This window comes from Peromyscus californicus, unplaced genomic scaffold (genome assembly GCF_007827085.1).
Source record: "Peromyscus californicus insignis strain IS unplaced genomic scaffold, ASM782708v3 Scaffold_19__1_contigs__length_69161282, whole genome shotgun sequence".
In the NCBI taxonomy this organism is placed as follows: domain Eukaryota; kingdom Metazoa; phylum Chordata; class Mammalia; order Rodentia; family Cricetidae; genus Peromyscus; species Peromyscus californicus.
Genome location: NW_026294491.1, coordinates 50,057,824 through 50,082,727, shown reverse-complemented (window position 1 = coordinate 50,082,727; position 24,904 = coordinate 50,057,824). Strand labels below are relative to the sequence as shown.

General features: G+C 38.5%; 1 protein-coding gene across 3 annotated transcripts in view; it reads right to left on the bottom strand.

The window, feature by feature from the left end:
- Smap1 (small ArfGAP 1) overlaps positions 1 to 24,904 on the bottom strand; it is a 106,547-nt gene that overhangs the window by 51,412 nt on the left and 30,231 nt on the right. For all 3 annotated transcript variants that reach the window (XM_052745283.1, XM_052745285.1, XM_052745284.1), the window contains exons 2-3: positions 20,503 to 20,636; positions 3,782 to 3,867 (exon numbers count right to left, since the gene is read on the bottom strand). In XM_052745283.1, coding sequence (XP_052601243.1) covers positions 3,782 to 3,867; positions 20,503 to 20,636 — 220 coding nt within the window. The remainder of the gene's footprint in view (positions 1 to 3,781; positions 3,868 to 20,502; positions 20,637 to 24,904) is intronic.

Genomic DNA, 24,904 nt, shown 5'->3' with positions numbered 1-24,904 from the left:
ATGACAATGGAAATACAACAACAGTATTTTCAGAGAACCAAAGTAAAGAATATGTTACTTACAAGTCAAGTTTAAGTAGCTGTTTACGATTTAGTAAATAAAAACATCAAGATGAGTATGTATTCTTAGATCCCCCCCTTTCTTTAAAGGTATCATTTGAAAGACAAATTAAATTCATATCTGTTTGCAAGAACAAGATCTTCCAGTTCCACACACTACTAACAGCTATAAAACTTTGAAAAGCTCAAAAGAGAACTGTTGATGAGTTCTGGTGTACAACAGAGCTCATGGAACCAAAGTAATTGAAATATTTAAATAAGACAAAATATCCTAACAATGTAAAGCTTTATCTTCTGCCGTATACTAGTACATGCAGCCTATAATTAACCACATCTCACATGAGAAATGACAGTTATGGCATCATTTGTACAACCTTTGTAAATTGTTAAGAATGTAATGAGGCCCCGTTATATGAATTTAACTCAGCTTGGTTCCATTTGCCTAGGGTTATATATTTACATCTACAAATAGAGATATTAGACTTTGTTCAAAGAGCCATGAGCTTTACAAAGATAGATGGAAGAATGGATGGATGATGGATGGATGGATGGATGGACGGATGGATGGATGGATGGACAGATGGACAGCTGGGAAGGAAGAAAGACTGATTTTTTTTTCTTACTTAATTTTCTTATAAAATTGTATTTACATCTATAAAGGTAAAGAAATGTGAGGCTTTTTAATAACCAAAGTCAGCCTTGGGTGTGTCAAGCAATATCAGAGCCTTGACACAGTGAGCTGCGGCTGGTCTGGTCTTCTGGGGCTACTTTTCTTTTTTAATGTAGGGGTATTCTGCCTGCCTGCATGTCTGTGCACCACTTGCCTGCCTTGTATCCATGGAGTCCAGGAGATGGTACCAGATCCCCTGGAGTTAGAGATAGTTGTAAACTGCCATGTGGGTGCTGGGAACTGAACCAGGTCCTCTGGGAGAGTAGCCAGTGCTCTTAACTGCTGAGTCATCTCTCTAGCCTGGCTTTTTCTTTTCTTTTCTTTTCTTTTCTTTTTCTTCCCCTGGGACTCCAATCCAGGGCCTTAGGCATGCTACCAGATAAACACTCTCTGAGCTGTAATTCCCATCCTGATGTTAAGTTTTTCAACGAGATTTAAGCTTTAGACGGAAGAAAGGCAAAGCTGATTTTCTTATTAATCTCTCTAATTTGGTGGCTCTCAACCTGAAGGTCGCCACCCCTTTTGGGGGTTAAATGACCCTTTCACAGGGGTCACCTAAGACCATCAGAAAACACAGATACTGACATTACAATTCCTAACTGTAGCAAAATTACAGTTATACAGTAGCAATGAAAATAATTTTATGTTGGGGGTCCCCACAACATGAGGAACTGTATTAAAGGGTCACAGCATTAGGAAGGTTGGGAACCACTGCTCTAAATCAGTGTTTCAGAGTAAAAGACACAATGACAAATGTTTCTGAGATAGATCTCCTTATGTAGTTCAGGCTCAAGTAATCCCACATTACAGCCTCCTGAGTCGCTGTAACTACAGTACCTGACCTTTCTCTTGAGCCTATAAAGCCATATGGCAGCTAAGCTCACGGACTGTCATCTTATATTTGAAACTTCAGTAATCATCTCTCACATATGCTTAGACAATGTCCCTCTCTAAACACTTTCCAACAACTATTAGACTATATTTTTGTAAACAGTAAAAGATCAATACCTCTTATTAATATGATCCAATTTAGTAAATGCTTTGGGAAAAGTGGTATTGACTCTGAAATATCACTAAGTATCTCCGGCTACAGCTATGTCAGATTCTCATGTGTTTACCTGTCTACATTTCTTCTACTAATATGTGCTCTTCTTCAGGGTTTGCGTAGGCCTTCCCTTTCAAGAAGGAAAGAACACTCCAGAGTCTCAACACAAATGACACAACAACAAAGAGTGTGTATCACTGACTCTCCATCTGCATCTCCTTTGTCTTCTTGAGTCCAGACCAGAATTTCCAGGTATAAAAAGATAATGCCATGTACATATCTAACAAGCACCTGATTCTTCCCAAATAATGGACTACAGTTCATTTTCTTTCATTTCCAACCTTAAACCTCCATCTGTAAATAAATTTCTTCTTTCCAAAAAAAAGTTTAAACTCATCAAAGATAGAAATGTAGGCATCATTTCAGTGCCTTCTCCAGAATCAAAGCCAGTCTCCATCAGTCCAGCTGCTCAGGCACTCTCAAGTTCCCTCCTGTCCACTCTCAATGCTACTGCGCTGGTATTCTCATGGCCTCTGCCTCCAGGACCTCCTCCTTCCTTTCTCCTTGTAGCACAAGTTACTGTAGCTCTACTATTTCTCCTGCTTCACAATCCTCCACAGGCTTTTCAAATCTTCAATCTCTTGGGACAACCAAAGGATGTACAAACATGATACTCAATTCCTTTAATATGAACCCACGCCTTTTCAAAGCCCCTGCTGCCATCTGTCCCACAAACTGAAATTGTGTCATATTACAAGCTTAATGGAGCACAAGTTCCTCACACCTGGCCACTTTGCTCTCATAGCCTTTACAGGAGAAATGTGTCGCCCAGTTTACTGAGGACCCTTCTATGACAAAAGTGGCATTGCCTCTCAGACTGCTAGGTTTATCAGAAGAGCTTGGGAGAACAGACACATTAAAGGCTAAATGCCAATTGATAGGTGATGTTGCTCTGTATGTTGTGAATGTATTGCTCTGATTGGTTGATAAATAAAATGCTGATTGGCCAGTAGCCACGCAGGAAGTATAGGCGGGATAAGCAGAGAGGAGAATTCTGGGAGAAGAAGGCTGAGTCAGTAGACGCCAGCCCACCGTCCAGGGAGCAGCATGTAACGGCATACAGGTAAAGCCACGGAACACATGGCAACATATAGATTAATAAAAATGGGCTGAGTTTAAATGTAAGAGTTAGTTAGTGGTAGGCCTGATCTAACGGCCAAGCAGTTATAAATAATATTAAGCCTCTGTGTGATTATTTTATAAAAGGCTGCAGGACTGTGGGTTAAGAGATTTGTCCCGACCGCAGGCCAGGTGGGACACAGAAAAACTTCAACTATGGCCAATTACTAACTTTTCAATGTAACTTAAAAGGCTTCGGTCTAAATATGAGAATAAACATATAACTTGAATTGTTGTGTGAACAAAGATAATTTTTGCACAGTGGTCACACAAACTATTTTACCAAACAAATTGGTAAGAAACTACATTTTATTTTCAAACCATAAATATTATCTTTATATTTCAAATCACTATGTTCTACACCATACACACACACACACACACACACACACACACACACACACACACACACACACACACACACACATATATATATAATCACTACTAAAAACCAAAGCAGTTAGGGCAAATCAATTTTCATCTTTTTTTTTCTTTTTTTTCCTTTTAGGAGTTGGAGATCAAACCCAGGACCTTATACATACTAAGCAACCAATCTACATGGGCTACATTCCCCACTTCTGGTTTTCATGAAACAGGTTCTCACTATGTAGCAAACCTACAAGTTGGCATATAACTCTTAGGACCTTATAGCTTTACCTCCCAAGCATTAGTGGGATTATAGGTATGCACCACCACGCAGGTAATTTCCATCTTTAATTAATGCTACTATGATATACTTCACATCGTCCTAAATACCAATGTAAAATGTTAATGGTAAAAGTGTGCTAACTCCTTTTAAACATACAATATACAAAATTTAAAGGATACTGATCTGTCTGTGGTCTTCGAAAGTTCTCTGGAAGATTGGCTTCATAAAGTAGTCTTGCTTTAGTATTTCCCATATCTTGCATGCACTGTAATTATAAAAAGGTGTCAGGTCTTTTCATTATTCACATGAACAAAAGTAATTCTGGTACACACATACATGGATTCAACATAACAGTTACTATTTCCAACATATATTCTTCTCCTTAAGATAGCAATTTAAATCCTAACTATAAGGTTAATTATTCAAGTTCCAAAGAGAGGCATCATATTCAATTCTTTATCTTACACACACATGTGACTCCACGATTTCTCATATGTCTTTTTCTCTGAAGGCAACCCTACCTTTCTTTGTACTCATTACTTCCTAAAACTGAAACTCGTGGCATTTTGTGGGTGGTTCTAATATTTACAAAAATGAAACATTTGAACAGTGCTGCCATTTCCAGGACTAACAACTTAAGATCAAATTTACTACAGAGTTTACCCTAGGATTTTCATAATTTACAGCCAAGAAGATTACGATGGAAGCCTGGTAAAAAGGGAGTGCAGACCTAAACTTCCACACAGTAGATTAGCTGCTGTGGAATTAACCCACTAAGAGTCTACTGAAAGCTTTCCTCAAACACAGCAAAGCCACCTTTGTGTCTTAATGGCTCAATTTTACACTCAAGTCAGCAGTGCACAGAATGCTGCTGTAGTGTAAGGGAGTGCTCCCCAAAGGCCTACTTGTTCACGGCCCACTCCCCAAAGTGGCACCATTGGGAGACAGTGGGACCTGTAAGTGGATCCCAGTGGGAAGTCATGAGGGCCTCTCCTGGCTCATGATATGACAGCTGACTTCACCATGCACCCCCACCATTGCCATCCAGTGGCTTCAACATAGCCAAAAGCAGTAAGGCCCAATCTTGGACTGGAACCTTCAGAAGTGAAAGCTAAATAACGCTTTTCTGCTAACAAGTCCATCAATTCAGGGACAATATACACAAAATTAGTAACACCCCTCTTCCCTAAAATCTAAGAATTCAGAAAATGTAAAATAATTGTATAACCTTAAGATTTTTACAAGTTACAAGTGGTAACTAGCCAAATAGCTATTTCCTTGATATTTTACCACATTACAGATTAAATATAAAATTACTGACAAAACATTTTAATATTATATAATTTACAGACAACTTGCATTCCTGAACTATTTTAATTAGCAGAAAGATTCAGTTTTTATGATGTATTTCTTTGTCCTGATTTCCCACACATAGACCCTACACTCCTGAGAAAACAATCTAGGGTTTTTTGTTGTTGTTTTGTTTGGTTTTTGGTTTTTCGAGACAGGGTTTCTCGGTGCAGCTTTGGAGCCTGTTCTAGAACTCACTCTGTAGCCCAGGCTGGCCTCGAACTCAGAGATCCGCCTGCCTCTGCCTCCCGAGTGCTGGGATTAAAGGCGTGCACCACCACCGCCCAGCAACAATCTAGGTTTAAGAAATATCTTGATATTGATCTTGAAGCTCTAAAGGAGACACAGAAGTATTTTCCTTTAAGTAAAAATAGCCATAACGTCTCACAACTGGAGGCTTGCTGGTGTCTGAGGTTCACACTCAAATCTGGGTAACTATCCCACCTGGCCCTCAGGTAAACAAGATTGCTATCTGTCTTGAGATGATGACAAAGTGAAGGGATGCAGGTGGGAACAGTGTAAAAGGAATGATAAATGGATGAAGAACTAAAGATCTTTATCATTTGGTCCTTTCAATCTAAAGGAAACTAAGTCCAAGTAACTTGAGATACATCCCCAAACCCCCATGGTGGAAGGAGAAAACCAACTCCTGCATGTTGGTTCCATATGTTCTCCCACCTCCACATACATGTTGTGGTACCTTGTGCCCATTCTACCCCCAACAAATAGAAAAAAAATCTTTTAAAAGAAAAAGTAAGCATTATACTTTTAATTATTTGTAAGCAGAAAGAAATGTAAGCTGGAGTTATAAATGAGCTTTCTTCACTTCTATCATCTAGTTTCTGGGAATCAAGCCAGACCATAAGTACTAGACATCATTCTGAAAAACACATTTTCCCCATGCTCCTGAAAAACACATTTTTAAAACCTATTTTTCACTTCTCTAGGAAGAGAAATGCTTGTACTCAAGCTATCAAAAATTCAAATATATTAAGAATTTTGAATATTATCTTGTTTTAAAGAGGTTATATCATTACCTGTCAATACCTTTTTCTATTTCACCCAGACTTCAAATGTGAAGAACAGAGACGTATGGATTATGTCAATATTTCTATTAAGACTCTTAAAAATACTTTTTAAGACATTAACTTAAGACACAAGTTCACTTCAAAATTAAGACTTTAAAAACACACAAAAATCAAGCATCTGGTAAATAGAAAATATACTCTGATTCTAGAGAATGTTAACAAAAGACTACAAGATCACAGAGAATACAAAGCCATTTATACTTACAATAACATAACAGTACATTGAGGTTCATAAAGGAACTATGTATTTCATAGTTATATGCCAGCAAGAGAGAACACACTTTCAAGTTAACACTATTTACTTTTGCCTTTAGATTCAATCTGTTCTTAGGGATATAAGCTCAGCGAGAAGCACTAGCCAAACCTGTTGGGCTCTAGGTTCAAATCCCACTACCGTCTTAAATTCACACTGTACCCATTTACAGTATAATAAACAACACTTAAGAATCTCATAACCTGCTCCGAAAGGATTTTACCCTTTTTAGTCTATAATTTAGGTTTAGTTTTGCAACGTAACCCATAACTTAGCACATACAACACCACCAGCAGAAAGCCAGATATTACTTCAGATTCAATTTCAAAAAAATACAACCATAACTGAATATCAACTTCAAGATATACTGTCTTGGCTAAATAGTCAAAAAGCATCTATGCTCACATACTGTTGTTACAATGTAATGTAGATGAAGCTCTTCTATTTCTGAAGCTCCCTAAGTACAAAACACTTAATCTTAGTTTAGGATGAAAAACAAAATCCATATTCAATAATTCTGTTTTGAATGTTTTAGAGACTGAAAAGAATGGAGGTTGTCAATTTAAAGTTTGGATCTGCATTTGTTACCAAATTTGTTTATCTAATTAGCTAAAACAAAAATAAGCAAAATTAGCAAACTAAGAAAAAAAGCGGGCTCAACAAGAACTACAGCAATGGCCACGCTAAGGGGAAAGCTCAAGAGGCTTCAACCTTACACACAGACTGCGGACAACTCTGGAATGCTGAGAGTGGGAGAAACGTCTTCCCCGGGAAAGTGCACACCAAACGGTTATCCAATCCCAAAGGATCAACCCTGAAAACATACAATACGTACAAGGAGCATGCAGACCAAGCAGGTAATACCTAGATATTTAACACGCATGCACACACGCACACTACAACCACCAAAAGAGAAAGAGTCCACAAATTTAAGAGAGAAAGGGTGGATTACATGGGAGGATCTGAAGGGCAGGAAGGGAATGATGAGATGATGAAGTTATAATTTCAAAAAATTTAAGAGTAGGAATAGATAGAAGAAAATAAGCAGGATAAAAGGGCAAACAAAGTAAAAGGGAATTTCATTTAACTTACATAGGAGTGCTGTATTTGGTTTTAAAAATCAGTTTCAGGTCAATGGAATACTTTTAATGATCTAACAAAAATGAAGCAGCATATAAAACATTTCACCTAAAACAAAACTAAATGTGTAAAGATAAAAGCTAACGGGGGTGAGGAGATAGCTCAACTATAAAAAGTGCTTTGCTATGTAAGCATGAGGACCCAAGTGTTGTACCCTAGGACAGGTGTACAAAAGCTATGGAGAGATGGCTCTATGGTAAGAATGTTTACTGTCCTTCCAGGGGACAGAGTTCCCATCACCATAACAGGTACCTTACATCCTCCTGGCACTCCAGCTCCAGGGGACCTGATGCCCTCTCCTGGCATAAACATACACACACATAAAAATAATAGAAATAAATAAGCCAAGCATCATGACATGTACTTGAGGCGGAGAAGGGAAGATTCCTGGGGCTCACTGGTCAACCAGTCTAGCTAATTCCAGGCCACTAAGCCAGTAAGAGACTGTCTTTTAAAATAGCACTTGAGAAGCACTATCTAAGATTGCTCTGTGGTCTCTACACATACACACACACACACACACACACACACACACACAGAGAGAGAGAGAGAGAGAGAGAGAGAGAGAGAGAGAGAGAGAGAGAGAGAGAGAGAGAGAGAGAGAGAGAGCGAGCGCTAAAGCCAGACAGAAACACAGGTGTCCAAGCTTAAGTCACTGTCAGTCTCAGGAAACAAGCTTTAAAAAAAAAAAAAAAAAGGCACGACCAATCAAAACCACAACTGAAACCCCAAGTTAATGATCCTTTTTCCTGAGAATGAAACCTGTTGACTTTTTTCTTTGTGTTAACATTCCAAAATCCTGAACAGCAGAATTAAGAGGTAAATTTCTATTTGTCCTACCCTAAAAAATGAACTGGAAATACAGTTCTTCCAGGCTCAGCAGCTCTGTGTAATGTGGCTCTGGGATTCCTTGTCCTATCTTCCCTTTTCCTGAGTTTGCTCCTCCTGTCTATCCTTAGGATGTTCCTGGCATTTCATCACTGAAATGCTAAAATGAACTTGCTCAACAGACATTAAGAGTAAAACTAAGCCGGGCAGTGGTGGCGCACGCCTTTAATCCCAGCACTCGGGAGGCAGAGGCAGGCGGATCTCTGTGAGTTCGAGGCCAGCCTGGTCTACAGAGCGAGATCCAGGAAAGGCGCAAAGCTACACAGAGAAACCCTGTCTCGAAAAACCAAAAAAAAAAAAAAAAGAGTAAAACTAAGTTTTGTATTAATGTGTTATACCAGGAAGTTACTTGCATAGTCTTCACTAATTTTTTTCTACTTGTCTTTTGAGGTTTACTGGTTGCTTTTATTCAGGGAGAGTATATGGGAAGAGAGTTATATGTGCGTGTGCAGAGGTACACTCATTTGTACATGCATATGGGAAGGCCACAGAGGTCAATACTGGGTGTCCTTCCTCAGTTCTGCACCCTTTGAGACAGTCTCTCACTGAACGGGAGCTTGTTGCTTTGGCTATACTGCTATACTGGCTAATGAGCACTCAGATCTGCCCAATTCCTCCACTCTGCAATGCTAGGACATCTAAACCCAGCTCACACATATGCTGTAGGCACTGCTGGGCCATCTCAACACTCCTCTGCTTGCTTTTTAAAAATGAGATACAATGAGCTGAAAAATAACAGAAAGCAGCTATTGCGAAGGACTGGAATATAATAATGCCCTCTTAGTCCCCAATGGTACAAATGTGAGATAATAAAATAATCAATAAAATCTTAAGTAGACATTAGTGTTTACAGAAGAATGTTTATAGATGGATGCTGCATATCTCTGATAAATCTAGAAGCAAAGCAGAACTATTTAAACTAGGGCTGGAGAAATGTCTCAGTCTGTAGACATTTGCTGAAGAGTAGGAGGACTTGAGCTGGAATCCCCAGCACTCACGTAAAGAGCTAGGCATGGTACAACATATACATGTAGATTCCTGAAGCTCACTGACCAACCAGTCAAACCAGTCAGTAAGCACAAGGTTCAGTGAAAAAGCATGTCTCAAAAAAAAAAAAAAAATCAGAACATGTGGCACATTCCTTTAGTCCCAGCATTTGGGAGGCAGAGGCAGATGGGCATCACATAGCAAGAAGTTCCAGATTAGTCATGTCTACACAGTAGGACTGTGCCTCTCAAAAAAAGGGGTGGGGGGGGGGGGAGTGACTAAGGAAGACACCCAACATCAACCTCTAGCCTCCAAAGAAGCACACACATGAGCATACACACAACTATTTAAAACTTCTACCTAATTTTCTGAGGAATAGATTGCAAGAAAGAAGAATCTGATGGCCAGATCAAAACATTCTTGTATAATGATATAAAAACATATACCATCTAAATGTTTCTATATTTACGCATAAAGCACTTCAGGAATGACACAAGAAACTTATGAACATGCTGTTTCTATAAAAACTGGATGGCTTATGGGAGAATTAAGAGTATTCATTTCACAATGCTTAATCTTAGAGGTTTGCTCAATGCCTATATATTTCCTATTCCCCCAAACTGAATAAAATTGAGAAGGGATATTAATTCTACATTTTCCCTAAAATACGACAACTGCTGCTGCTGCTGCTACTACTACTACTACTACTGCTGGCATGGAACTGAATGGGGAGAGGCATAAAAAATGTGGCACGAATAAAAGGTTTCTCAACATGTAAAGATTGAAAATGTATTCAAAGTCAAATGTATAGTCGTCCAATCTGCCTCTGGGATTCTCAGGACTTCACTGCAGCCTAGACTTTGAACACATAACGTGTACATTTTGAACTGCACATGCTCCCACACCATTTAGTGCCAATGAATACTGTCTGAAACACCTAGGCTAGGACTCAAGATGACTACAGTATGTTATAAATCAGTGTTTTTACTGCACATACAAAGTGTCCTTTCCTTGAATGGACATAACGGTATAATCACAAAAAACAAAGACTTCTAATATGTTCCTACCATCGTTCCTTTACTGTGTTACAATGTTTGGTTTGAAGAACTGTTATTTAAGTTGCTGATATGAGTTCCATATAAAGCATAAAATAAATTCTGGCTTAGGATTAGAAGCGATTTTCCAAAAATTTCTGCAATGACCTTAATCATACTTCTACCATTTTGTGCTATTTATTTATACAAAGTGGCATTCTTAGCATTGATGTTTATAAAATCAAAATATCAAACAACTCTGTTGAAGATACTCTCTAACCTGTAATATCAAATATTCAGCTAAGATTAAACTTTATGTAACCATCAACAAGCACATCCATCTTATTAGTACGCAAATTTCCTTTCATCTTTAACATTATAAACAGTAAGCTCAAATATATGCTAAAGAATTCCTTTAAAATAAATATTCTTATTTATTATCAATAAATGTTTGGTTTGTATGCCATTTTACATACCTATAAACCCAATTTATGTAAATATTTCACACGCAAACAGGTCACAAATGGCAAAAAGCTTTAGAAGGGGGCTACAGAGAGGACTCAGCAGTAAAGAACACTTGCTATTCTTGCAGAGGACCCAAGTTCAGTTCCTAGTACATGCATCCAAAGGCTCACAACTACCTGTAACTCCAGCTACAAAGGATCTGATGCCCTTTTCTGACCACCTGAGAATGTGCACACATGTGTGAGTGTGTACAGAAACACACATAAAAATAAATCTTAAAAAAAAAAAAACTTACAGAAAAGCTTAACTTAGCTAATAGCTAATGTATAAAAGGCCCTGAACCATAGTGGAAGACTTGATCCTTCAACTAAAAATTAAGTCTTTTAATGCATCAAAAGGTTATGAACCAACTAATAGTATAAATTTCAAAAAAATCTAATCCAAGTAGATCTTACACTCAAAAATGGGTTCAAAGCATATTCATGGCACTTATTTACATCTTTCCTCAATAAGATCATCTTAAAAGAAACACTATGGCTGCTGAGGATCTTAAAAGTTTAATGTATTTTACAGGAAAGGGAAGCGACTTGCTTCCTATCTATCATCAAAGATCCTTAAAGATACAGAGGAAGATTTTCAATGACCTAAACTAATGTATATGATTGTTTTAAGAATAAATTATTGGCCGGGCGGTGGTGGCGCACGCCTTTAATCCCAGCACTCGGGAGGCAGAGCCAGGCGGATCTCTGTGAGTTCGAGGCCAGCCTGGGCTACCAAGTGAGTTCCAGGAAAGGCGCAAAGCTACACAGAGAAACCCTGTCTCGAAAAACCAAAAAAAAAAAAAAAAAAAGAATAAATTATTATTAAAAGAGAAATGAATTCTTGTAGTTCCTAGAGAAAGTCTTCATGTCAAGAGACTCATCTCTACTACTACTTGAAATTTTCCACAACTGTCCATTTCCTTCTCAATAGCATCAGGATTCCTTAAATATGAGCAAGCCTTTCTGGCCTGGTTTCAAGAGCTTTTGCAATCCAGCCACTGGAAAGAAAGGCCCACCATTTTTTGTCTCGGGAACTCTTTGAAATGTTTAATACAGAATCCATTCCTTCAGCTTCATGAAACTGTTTGGGGGAAAGAGGCTGATGTCTTTTAATTAGTGTTTAAAAACATAAAATATACAATCTTTTTTTTTAAATAGTTTATTTTTATTTTATGTGCATTGGTATTTTTCCTGCATGTACGTCTGTGTGAGGATGCCGGATTCCCTAGAATTGGACTTATAGACAGTTTGTGAGCTGCCATGTGGGTACTGGGAATTAAACCCAGGTCCTCTGGAAAAACAGTCAGTGCTCTTAACCACTGAGCCATCTCTCCAGCCCCTAAAATATACAATCTTTTACTGATGGCATAGGATTAGAGGAGACCTTTTTACAATTTCACAATATTCTGAAACCCTGATTTATCTGCTGCAGCATTTATTAATATATTAATTAACATAATAATGTATAATATACTGAGAGTATGTATTCTTTTTTAAAAGAAAGGGCAACTACATTAAATATTGTTATAACAAAACTCTTGTGTCATCTATACTATGAAATTTACACCATTTCAAATTCAAAAGTAAGCAATTAGTTTCATCCTACATGCTTAAGGCCATACTCAGGAGTTATCCTAGACTCTTTCTTCTCTATATTTTTTGAAGGCTTCTTCCATGTATCATACCCATTGCCATTACCATAGCTCAACATCTAGCCACTAAGTGGCTGAGCTTTTGCAGGAACATGTCCATCAGACTAATTTTCCTAAACACAACATGTTACTTTTCGACTCGGAATATTTTAAGAACTTTTTATTGTGTTCCTGCCTCCAATCCCTAACAATCACAAGATCTACATCAAACCAATCCTAGCTATAACATTCATCTTCATCACCTGTGGTACATATAAAACACACCTTACTTTTTCAAACACAATGTATTTTCCATTGTTCTGCCTCAATCTTCTCTGCCCATTCTCTGCTTTAAGCATTTCATAAGCAAAGCTTACTATGAAAAGAATAACGAGATTTAATGCTAAAACTTAACAATGACTAATATATGGAGGGGAAAAAAAGAGCCACTGCTAAGTTAGTGGTATGCTGAAGATCGCTCATCATGTAGTTAACAGAGCTAGAACAAGAATCAGGTCTATAGTTCTTCTACCCTCTATCATTACTGTGTCCACACATACAGCAAAGAAAGAGTGTAAGTCTAACTGTGATGTGCAATGAAACTAGTAAGAACTACTTAGAGACTATCCACTCACACAGGTATACATTCAATAAGTCTAACAATCTGCTACCAAATATAGTACTCTATGTGGGGACTTCAGCCCTTATCTTCAAAAAACGTAGTGTGACTTTGGTTATGCTATCTCAAGTCTACCTCGATTAGGCACTGTGAGTTTAACAGAAGAATTTCCTTTAAGAACCATCTTGCAATTTTGTTTACTACTCTGAGCCAAGAACCATCATTAGGCATAGAGAATTCTAAAATATGTACATTAAAAAAAATTACTACTGTTCCCATTAAAATTTCAACTTAAAAATATGACTGTATACCTATATATGTAATATATATAAATCAAGAGGAAATATATATATATACACACACATATATATATGTATATATATAATAAAAGGAAAACGAAAGTTGAGGGCACAATCCTGCACATTCAAATTCAAAATTTATGTGACTTTTCCCCAAATGGATTTGCTTTAAAAGGTCTCTTATAGCTTTATTATAAAACAGTATTTTATTTAATGTCTTACATCTCTTCACATGTACATAATAAACTCAATGCTGTATGCTGTTCCCATTCTCTGCTCATATTTGGAAATCCATTTAAAGAGCCTGGTAAGAATTCAGCATGAACAGACTACCAATCAACTTAAAAAGCATTCACATGAGGCCATGATTCAGACATTTTTTTTTCAGCTTGATGAGGTTATAATGAGCAATGTTCCCATAAAAAACAACTTGTTTTTATCTCAAATTTTCTTGAATAAATGTATAGAATTGTGTGCTGACAGTTTATTATGTTCCTAGTTCTATAAGACACTATGAATGTCTATCAAGGAGCAAAAGCTTAAGAAATTAATGTGCTAACACACATAGGTAAAATATTGCTTAATCAAGCAGCTCTCCAAATTAACTTCAAAAAGCCTATAATTTTGCTCTATTAAGTGTTAACTGTCACAGGATTTATGTAACAGTAGAAACAGTTTTTGACGTTTCTAGAATCTTCTCAGGAGAGGTGTGAAGGTGTGAAGAGGAGGTAGACAGATGGACTGGGGAGATAGCAATGCATGCATGAGCGCCTGAGAGTTCAGTAGCCAGTACCCATGTAAAACGCCGGGTTTGACGCTGTAAGCTTCTTCCCCTGGCACTGGAGAGGTAGAGGCCAGATCCCTGAGACCCCCTGGCCAGCCAGCCTAGCCCACTTGACAAACCATGGGTCACAGAGAGAGACTCTGACTCAAGAAAAAAGATTAACAGCTTCCTGAAGAACAGTATTTAAGGGTTTGACTATGAGTAATCTTTGAGAATTCTGCACAATGTATTTGATTATATTTGATTCAACTCCCTCCCCTAACTCCTGTCAAATCCATACTTCCTACACCTTACATACCCAAACTTTGTGTCTTCTTTTTTTTTTTTCTAAACCAACAATTCCAATTTGTGTTGCTCATACACTCTCGTCTGTATGGCCTCCACTGGAGTGTGGCTGCCACACCCTTAAAGAAGGCTGACTTTCCCCTTCCCATCAACTATCAACGGCCAATAACTCTTCAGCTAGAGGTGGAACTTCATGTCTACAGCCCACCTACTACCGCACATCCTTCTTTCTGGGACTTGGTATGGCTTGAGCTCGTGCAAGTCTCATACAATCTGTCACAACCACTGGTCACATATACAACTGCCCTGCTGTATCCCAAAGCAGTTTCACTGTAATCATCCACCACCCCTGGCTCTTACACTCTTTCCTCCCCTCTCCCTCTTCCACAACCATAGTCTTGAAAGGCAAGCGTGTGATAGAGATGTCCCATTTAGGGCAAAGCATTCAAAAGTCTCTTATTCTCTGCACATCGGCCACTTACTGATCTCTTTATTAATCACTGTCCACTACAAAAAGAAGCATCTCTGATGAGAGCTAAGAGCTATGTGTATAACAATGTCATTAAGATCTGTTTTAATACTATATCCATTTAGCAGAATAATAGTAGTAAGTTGTGGAGGACCACAAAGGTTCCTAATGAGATCTGAGCTTGCTTCATCCAGCAGGGCTGCGTCAGAGGATTGCTTGACCATGAGCATAGTTTGCACTTGGCTGTGCTAGGGGAAGGTCTTTGCTCCACTCCTTGGCATTCCTATAAATAGCCCTTTAGAAGAGACAATAAGGACCAGTAGATAAGGATCCAGGCCCTCCCGAGGCTATCCTGTGTTTCTATTGTTTTTCTCCCCTCTCTACACTTCTATCTAAATCTCTTATCCCTCTCTCCTCAAGAGTCCCTGGGGTAAATAAATGTGGGAGCTGGTCTCCCACAGTAGGTTTTCCCTTAAGGCCTATCTACAGGTTCTTTAACTCGTAATGATGTCAGATTTCAGTTTCATCTTGTGAAGCAGGCTTTACATCCAACCAGAAAGTTAGATTTCTCCCATGCACTGGTGAGCATGTCTTGAGAGGCTGGTTGTTATTGTAGCTCTCAGGATTCACAGGTGGATAAAGCTGATGACTATTTTTCTCCTCCAGTAGCATGCAGACTACCTTCCAGCACTATGAAAGCTAGACAGCAGGATGAAGCTTCCAGGATTTCTCAATGTTCTATGCAGTATCTTCAGCATCAAGTTCGAGAGAACATCAACAATAACTTATAATGTTTGGAAGTGTGCAGGGTGACATTTAGTCACTGCTGGTAGGAGTACAAACTGGTGTAGCCAGCATGGAAATCAGTGTTGTTGTTTCTCAAAAAACCAGATACAGATCCACTACATGTACCACTATAACACTCCTGCACATATACTCAAAGGTCCTATATCCTACCACAGAGACACCTGCCCATCCATTGCATTGCTGCTCTAGTCACAATAGCCAGGAAACAGGAGTGGCCTAGATGTCTATCACCTGATGAATGGTGACAAATATATGGTATGCAATGGAATATTATTCAGCTGTTTAGAAAAATGAAATACACAGGTAAATGGATAAAGCTACAAACAATCATCCTGAGTGATGATTGTTTGACCCAGAACAACAAATATCACATGCTTTCATTCACTTTGGGATGTTAACTCATCTCCATGTGTACTTCATAGAGGTCATAAAATTAGTAAAGAGTCACGGTGTGGGGAGGGGATTTCTTAAGGGAAGGGAGATAGAACACAGTAGACTAAAGGAACAAAGGAGAATAATGGAACACAAAGGGTTAAATTGGGTCGTGGGTAGTCTGGTAAAGAGAGATAACTAACCCTAAAGACCCTCAAAAACTCTACTCCTGTTCAAGCTTCCTAAAATATACACACACACACATATAAAAAGAGTTTAAATTTACATAATGGGCTGACAATGCCCCTACTAGATACCATGGGCTAACAAATAAAATAAAAAGGTCAGCGCTAGGAATGTGTTGCCTGTCTTGGAGCTGAAGGACATCCAGAGTTTTCCTTTGGTCTCTATACACAGACACAAATACAAACACACAGACACCTCAATACAAAACAAAAATCTGAAAAGTATATGGGTAATATTTACAGCAAAATTAGGTAGTTTATCTCCATAAAATTCAAACTCAATCCAGTAGGGACAAACCCCTAACAACCACTAGATCTGCTTGATGCCTACAACTAATAGATGTTAAATCAAAAAAAAAAAAAAAACAGGGAAAACTATGAACTGTAAACCACACTGAAATAGTTAGAGAAAAGCACTTATTATTGAAAAGGATTTTCAATAATAAGCCAACCAGTAACAAGTGCAAAGGGGTCCTTAAGTTTAGACTAAGAGAAGAGTCCAGCCACTGAATAAACTCTTTCAAACAACCACCTCTGCTCTTCCAGGACAGGGCTCCACAGGACTAGAGAGGGTATTCCTAGGAACTGGCTCAAACTTCTGCAAGGCAGGAATAACAGATATACGGGTGGGCGGGTGGGCGGGGGGGGGGGGGGGGGGGGGGGGGGGGGGGTATGTCAAAGTGAGATAGGCAGGACAAGAAAGTCTCAGAAAGCATGGAACCTTGCTTCTAAATATTATATGAAGTTCACTGAGGAGAGAGGTGTATAAAACAAAAGAACAAGGCTACCTAAAAAGGAAAGGGAAGTTGTCAACCATGGTTGCTCATGCCTGGCATATCAAAATGCCTTGCCATCTGTATCAGTACATGTCTCCTTGCTGTGACAAAATGTTGGGCAAAAACAACTTAAGGAAAGACAGGATTATCTTGGTTTATGGTTCTAGGGGATATATTCAGGGAAGGCATGGTAGCAAGAACAGGAGGCAGTTTGTCACCCTACAGCCAGTCAAGAGTCAAAAGATTCTTGACTTAAAGGTGTGCTCAGCTCACATTCTCCTGTTTATTCAGAAAGAGACCCCAATCCATGGAATGATGCAACCCACATTTAGGGTGGGCCTTTCTACCTCAATTAACCTAATCTAGATAATCCCTCAAAGACATGCCCAGAGTTGTGTTACCACAGTAATTTTAAATCCTAGTAAAGCTGACAATCAAGATTAACCATTATAGATGAAATTACTATTTTTGGCTAGTGCTCTCAAAAAGAAATTCGTAATATTCAATAATACAGAACAAATGACCCTCAGCAGTAAATTTAGAAACTAACTCATCACAACAGATTACCAGAAAGAAGCTAAATTGCTTATTTTAAGATATTTCAGGGCAACAATGCTGAGGGTTTTATATAATGGAGAAATGGACCAGTACTATTAATTAACATATTAGCATTTATTGTTTGTTTAAAATGTGTCAGATACTAGACTAGCTCATGTTTCACCCATTCTAACTTATATGATTCTCCCTACAAAGCAGACAACATTATTATTCTTATTCTGCAAGTAAAACATCAAAATAAAACATTAATGCCTCCTAAGACCAAATACCCTGGGAAATCATACAAGTCTAAGTTTGGCAGTCCGTCTTAATGACTTTGTTCTGCTGCCTTGCTGGAATCACTTGCCTTGAAATGTTCTAAGACAAAATATAGATTGAACAAAACATAGCCTGGAAAACTCAGCATTATCAACAAACACTTACTTGTTTTAATTGGTCATCTCAGAACATGTTTTTGAAAACAATAGTAACTACTTTGCATGGCTTACAAGTACTCACAGGGCCCACCACAAAATGCTAGATGGCCCACCTGTTTATGTGATTATGTTTTAAAGTAAAACAACTGATTATCACTGGATTCCTGAGGACATCCTAGCCTTACTTCTCATCATGGCACAGTGAGAAGAAGAGCTCTGTGGGCCATGGCCCAGGCAGAGTATCACTGGTGACAAACAATTGGAATTATAAAATCTTGCATTCCATAATAATTCTTACTTCAGCCGGGCGGTGGTGGCGCACGCCTTTAATCCCAGCACTTGGGAGGCAGAGCCAGGCGGATCTCTGTGAGTTCGAGGCCAGCCTGGGCTACCGAGTGAGTTCCAGGAAAGGCGCAAAGCTACACAGAGAAACCATGTCTCGAAAAACCAAAAAAAAAAAAAAAATTCTTACTTCAAGAAGTCGACAGGTAACACCAAATAATTATGTTCAAATATGCTTCAAATATTGTACATTATTTGTTTTTAAAACCCCTGGTTTCTTAAAGTCAGTACCTTGCCACGTACCTATTATCTATTTCACAAAAATCAGTTAACTACAGTTCTGATGGGAAAATTATACTCTAAACTGTACAGCTACCTGTCTCAAATAATCTGTTATTCAAATTCTCTCAATGGTCTTTTTAAAGTATTTCCAAAGATCTAGAATGTCTAATAAGTCTGTGTCTTGTCCTTGGTTTAGAATGAGTCATTAAAAAGTACACCCCCTTTTGTCTTCAATATTTTATCCTCTATAAGACTTTACAAATACAACTTAAATATTTTAATCTACTCATCATCCTTTCCTGAGAAAGATGTCATTTAGTTACCACATCTGCTACAAAGATGGTAATAGGAACACTATCTCATATAAAGTGTTCAAAAGTTCTCCTTTGCTGATCTAATCTGTATGGTTTCTCCTCCGGAATTTTAAAAACACTCAAAGGATAATATTTCCTTGTATGGCCTTAACCAGCAATAATCTCAGAAGCTAATTTTAAGACAGAACTAAATCAACTATACTTGACTTTATAGTCTGAAGATCTTTACAAATTCTGTTAACTTAGGCCACAACCATGTAGGTGTATTTTTTCTGATTCTGAGGTATGTCTGTGTATCACTGAAGTTCAACCACATACCATTGTCCTCTGTACCTCTGAGCTCTGCATCTATAGCCTCTTAACAACTCCAGACTGAAAACAGGAGGGAAAAACTCACATCTGTACTGAATATATATATTACTGTATGCATGCGTGTGTGTGTGTGTGTGTGTGTGTGTGTGTGTGTGTGTGTGTGTGTGTAACAGGAGGGAAAACCCACATCTGTACTGAATATATCGTTGTGGGCATGTGCGTGCGTGTGTGTGTGTGTGTGTGTGTGTGTGTGTGTGTGTGTGTGTCTTTCTACATTATTTTCTTGTCATTATTCTTAAACAAAATAGTCTAACGGCTACTTGCATGGCATCTAAATGGTATCCAGTACTGTAAGTAACTAGGAATGATGTAAAGCACGTGCAAAAATGAGTATGAACAGATACATGCAAATGTGATTCCATCTTTAGAAGCACCTGAGCATCAGTGGGTTTGGGTATCTAGCAGTCATCCTGGAAGTAATCTTTTGTGACACCAAAGACAGCTGTGTGTTAATATATTTAGAATTTTTAATGGCAATTTCAAAAGGTATAATAAAATCAGTGTGATTTTACTGTGAATTACACAGTAAGACCAATAAACGTAATTGTTTTTACATAGGCAGCTAACCTGAAGGATTAATAAGTAAGATTTTAAAGATTTAAAACTGTCACCCTGGAAAACCAGCAAACTCTTACAATTACCAAGTTATCCATGACAAGGCTAACTACTTTACACAAACACAAACTGGACAAAACAACATTTTCTCACTGGACTGTCATCCACTGCTAGCCTCTCTCCGAACGCCAAGAACACTTCTCTATACAGAAGAGAAAGCCTTCAAGTCCGTTTTCAGGCAAGAGATGATTTTTTTTTCCTTTATCTTTACCCAGACTCCCTCTACTGGTAGGAATATTAAACTATGGAACTAATAGTGGCAAATTTCACCAACCAAATAAAACATTTTTAAATACTGTGAAATCAACATTTTAGACGAAAGAAAAATAGATTTAAAACTGGCTACCACAGACTTAACAAGAATTTAGTATAAGTGAATTAATAAATGAAAATAACATTCAAATTTTTGATACGGCATATGCCATTTCAGGACGTATTTTAATATTAATTCTTAGACACAAGATAGATTAAGTATTTTAAAGTTATTTAAAATACATTTCTAATAATTTCTTGTTTAGTGATGTTTACCTGTATCTGTTCTGGCGTCCATTGGTCTAGATTGACTGACTTGACCCTGGATATATGAACCCCAAGATTTCTATGAATTCCAGCACATCTGATGCAAATAAACACACCAATATTCCAGGAAGCCCATCGGGGACCTAACGAAGGAAAGAAACAAGGGAAGGCAGGTATTAGAAACTAGACATCCTGACTATACACTAGTTGTATTCTAACTCTTAAACAATTGTTGATAGAAGCTTACAGAAATCACATGCTCAAGTTTTTTTCAAATGGTACTGGCAACAGTTTCAGAGAATGCCATGCCATACATGCACTGAAAGGTTATAAATCAATCTTTAAGAACCTTAGTCAGGACTGGGAAGATGGATCAGTGAGTAAGAGCATTTGCTATCCATGCACGAGGATCTGAGTTCAAATCCCCAGCATCCATGTAAAAATCCAAGCACACCAGTGCATGACTATAACCCCAGCACTGGAGGGCAGAGCTGGAAGATCCCTGGACAGCCAGCACCCTAGCCAAGACTGTGAGCTTCAGGTTCAGTGAGAAATCCTGTCAAGACAACATGGCAAACAGGGATCCATAGGGAAAATACCAGACAACATCCTGCTCTGGCCGCCACATAAGCACACAAGAGCCTGCACACTCATGTTTATTGCATACATCACACACAGAGAGAGAAAAGAACCTTAGTCATTCTACTGGTCTTGCTTTCCTGGCAATGTTTCCCTAACTTCAAGACTTTAAAACTACTTAATTGCAACAGTTTTCACTCTGCATATTTGAACAGCAGCAATATATACCTCAACGAAAAGTTCTTTATTAAGTAAATAAGATAATAATTAAAACATTAACAATAAACCAAATAAAGAAGTTTTTGTTTTTGTTTTTTGACACAGGGTTTCTGTATGTAGTTTTGGTACCTGTCCTGGATCTCACTCTGTAGCCCAGGCTGGCCTAGAACTCAGAGATCTGCCTGGCTCTGCCCCGAGTGCTGGGATGAGCCACTGCAGCCCGGCTAAGAATTTTATTTATAAGACAGGGTCTCATTAAACAGCTCTGGCTGGCCTCAAACTTGTGACTGTCTGTCCTGCAGCATCTTGAGTAGCTAAGATTCCAAGTGCAGAAGGCTCATTAAACAACAACAAAAAAATGTAAATATTTCTGTGAATGGTATGCAGGCCTATAATCCCAAAACTTTGGAGGCTCAGGCAGGAGGGTTATGAGTTCAGGGTCAGTCTATGGTAAATAGCAAGAGTATATCTTAAAAAAAAAGGGGGGGGGATATCAATAAGAAAGGGCAAACCGAAAAAAAATGAGCAGATAAAAACAAGTGGGTACTTGAAAGAAAAAAATGTTTGTCCAAGAAACATGAAAACATGTCTACTCTCAAAATGTTCTTTAAACTACAAAGGCCTCAACTGTGCTCTAATACAGTGGGAAAGGATATCTGCAAAAAGGAAAACAAGACTGCCTCAAAAGCCGCATATCCAATGATAAATCTCAAAAGTATCAGATTTTAACAATGTTTTAAAAGGAATAAACCACGTCTGAAGTTGAAAACATGAATATAACACATATCCACTAAAAGCTTCTACATCTGTCATGGAACTGAGGCAGGCTCTGGTACTGAGAAATGAGAATGTGATCAGAGAAAAATGTCTGGGAATGGTATGCAGGCAGCAGGCCTAGAGGGCACTGGTTACTCTGCTTCTGAAGGCAGGTGGTAAGAAGACAAGTGTTTGTCTTACTAACTTCATACGCATATAAAAACTGACGTTCTCTAAATGGCATTTATTTCAGTCATGGTCAAGAAATTCCGGAGAACACTGTAGACACTAACATGAATATAACAACACAAGCCCTGACTCTGTTACTCTTCATACTTTAAACACCTTCTTTCTGTTCATTATTTTAAGTTTTCTCAGGATTATTTTCACATATTGCTTGTAGAATTTTTAAGTGAAAAAATTAAGTTTCTAGAAAGCTTCTGGAAAACATTTCTGGATTTCTAAAAATTATCTGATCATGAAAAATTAGCTATATAAGAGTCATAAATAGGTATTAAGCTTTTTAAAAACTGCAAGCTCTTTTAAGTGTATACTTTCATCTATATGTGAAGGTTATTCTACAAAACCACATTGAAGCCAGTTATTACAAAATAGTAAAAATTAAACACACACCTACAGATCCCTCCTCCCCACAGAAGAGAAAACAAACACACACACACACACACACACACACACACACACACACACGCCCCTCTACGTCTGAATATTCCACTTTAGGTTTGGGAACTGGCATCTATAAACCGAGACACATTTTGGACTTCCACGACTAATCCAGACACAGTTGCCTCCTTCAGCTACCCCTAACCATTTCTCACAATTTATTACATAACAATACATCATAGTTTGAAACTTACACAGAAATCTAAAATAGGTTAAAGTAGATAAGTAAGTAGTTTAATAAATTTACCAGTAGAGTCTCAAACCACAAAAGGTTAAGGAAAAGCTGGTATCTCAGCTTACTGTCCATTTCACCTGGGATATTGTGACAACACCAGCTCTAATTCTGCAGTTCCTGGACTGACACCAAGAATTCTGTCTTTCCAGTGAGTTCCCAAAATGCCCATTCTGCCATCCACTGACCACATTTTTGAAAAGCAAAACTCTATAGATTATTCTTGAGTCTTCAATTCAAACATTCAGTACACAATAATTGCATACAATTCTGCCAAGCCACAAGAAATGTGTTCTAAGACAGACACAAAGCCTTATACTGACTACTACATACATATTTCTTACACATATTTATTTATTTAGATAGATCTGGAGGACCCAACCTTCTAAACCGGTATTTAGCAAAGGGTTCAGCATTGTTAGATAAAGCTCCCTGAAGAATGTTGATTCCATGTTAACTCTATAGGGTAAGCAGCTCTTATTGGTTTTCCTATTGAAATGACTAAAGTTACTAAGGCATGAATTGCTGGGCTGGTTGACTCAAACCTGCCAAATCCTTTCCCTGATCCTTTGGAAGCTGTGGGGAACAAAACCAAGTAACTATACCAGATAGGGCACAGATGGGAACCAGAAATGAGCCACCTCTGTTGTCTCTGTGGATCCTAAGTACAGTGGAACTCTGCATGATACTGCTACCATGCCTGAAGGTGTACCCCGTTGGCAGTAACCACAACTTCAGTCATGCCATTCTGCAAAACTGGGGGAGCTTCCAATCAACCAGCCATGTTCTTGGAGGTTTCTGGAGCTGTACAGAGAAATGCTATGGCTGTAGGAATACTTTCCTTAGTCCAGCTACCAACACATGGGAGGCTTTCCACGAGTAGAGCCCTCCAAGAGACTTCCTTCTAAGTACTGACAACACAACTGTGAGGGACACCATTCAAGTCACAACAAAGTCTCTTTTAGTCACAGCCACCACATACCAGTCAAGACGTGGAACCAACTTAAGGGTCAGTCCATCAGCAGGAAAGAAAGAGTGATATTCTGATCTGATTTAAGGCCCACTCCATGAGATGGAACTCATACCCAATACTGCTTGGGTTATCAAGAACCTGAGACCATCAACCTAAGGGAAAACCAAAAATTACTGTTCTCCAAAAGGAACATAGCAGTAAAATGACCCCTACTGACATTTTGATTTGCTCTTAGATCAGGGACTTGCTCAGCCATCATCAGAGAAGCTTCCTCATCCAGCAGATAGAAACAAATACAGAGACTCACAGCCAGACAACATGCAGAGAGTGAGAAACTTCAAAACACTAAAAAGGGGCATCTCCATCAAATCCTTCCCCCTCAGGGGTCAGGGGAATCCTATGGAAGAGCAGTCAGAAAGAGTCTAAGAGCCAGAGGGGATAGAGGATACCAAAGAAACAAGACCTTCGAAACAGTAAGACCAATACAATATGAACTCACAGAGACCAGGGCAGCATGCACAGGACCTGCCTGCATGGGTCTGCACCAGATGGGGTCCTGGAGCCGAAAGGAGGAGTGAACACTATTGAACTCTGTAGCATCCCATTGTATGTAAGTATCACTGTTTCTTTTTTCCCTTCTCTGAATATTTACTTTCTCACAGGAACATGTAAGGACTAGTCCTGCCACAGACTGGGATGGGATTTGGGGTGGGAGGAAGAAGTGACTGACAAAGAAGAAAGAACACTTCAGCCAAGGAAAATGGATTTCTGAAAACTTACTGTAGTTTTAAGTTATTAGTTTTTTGCTTATCATAAAATTAAAAATACCCCATGCTCAATTTCCACTTAACTTTAACACTAGCGATATGGTGACTGAAACTTTTAAAAGAGAGGAGAGAGTGGACATGGGGAAAGGCCAGAATGTTAACCATTTTCTTGTAACAAGAAAAAGGGGGTGTGTGCCTGAGATG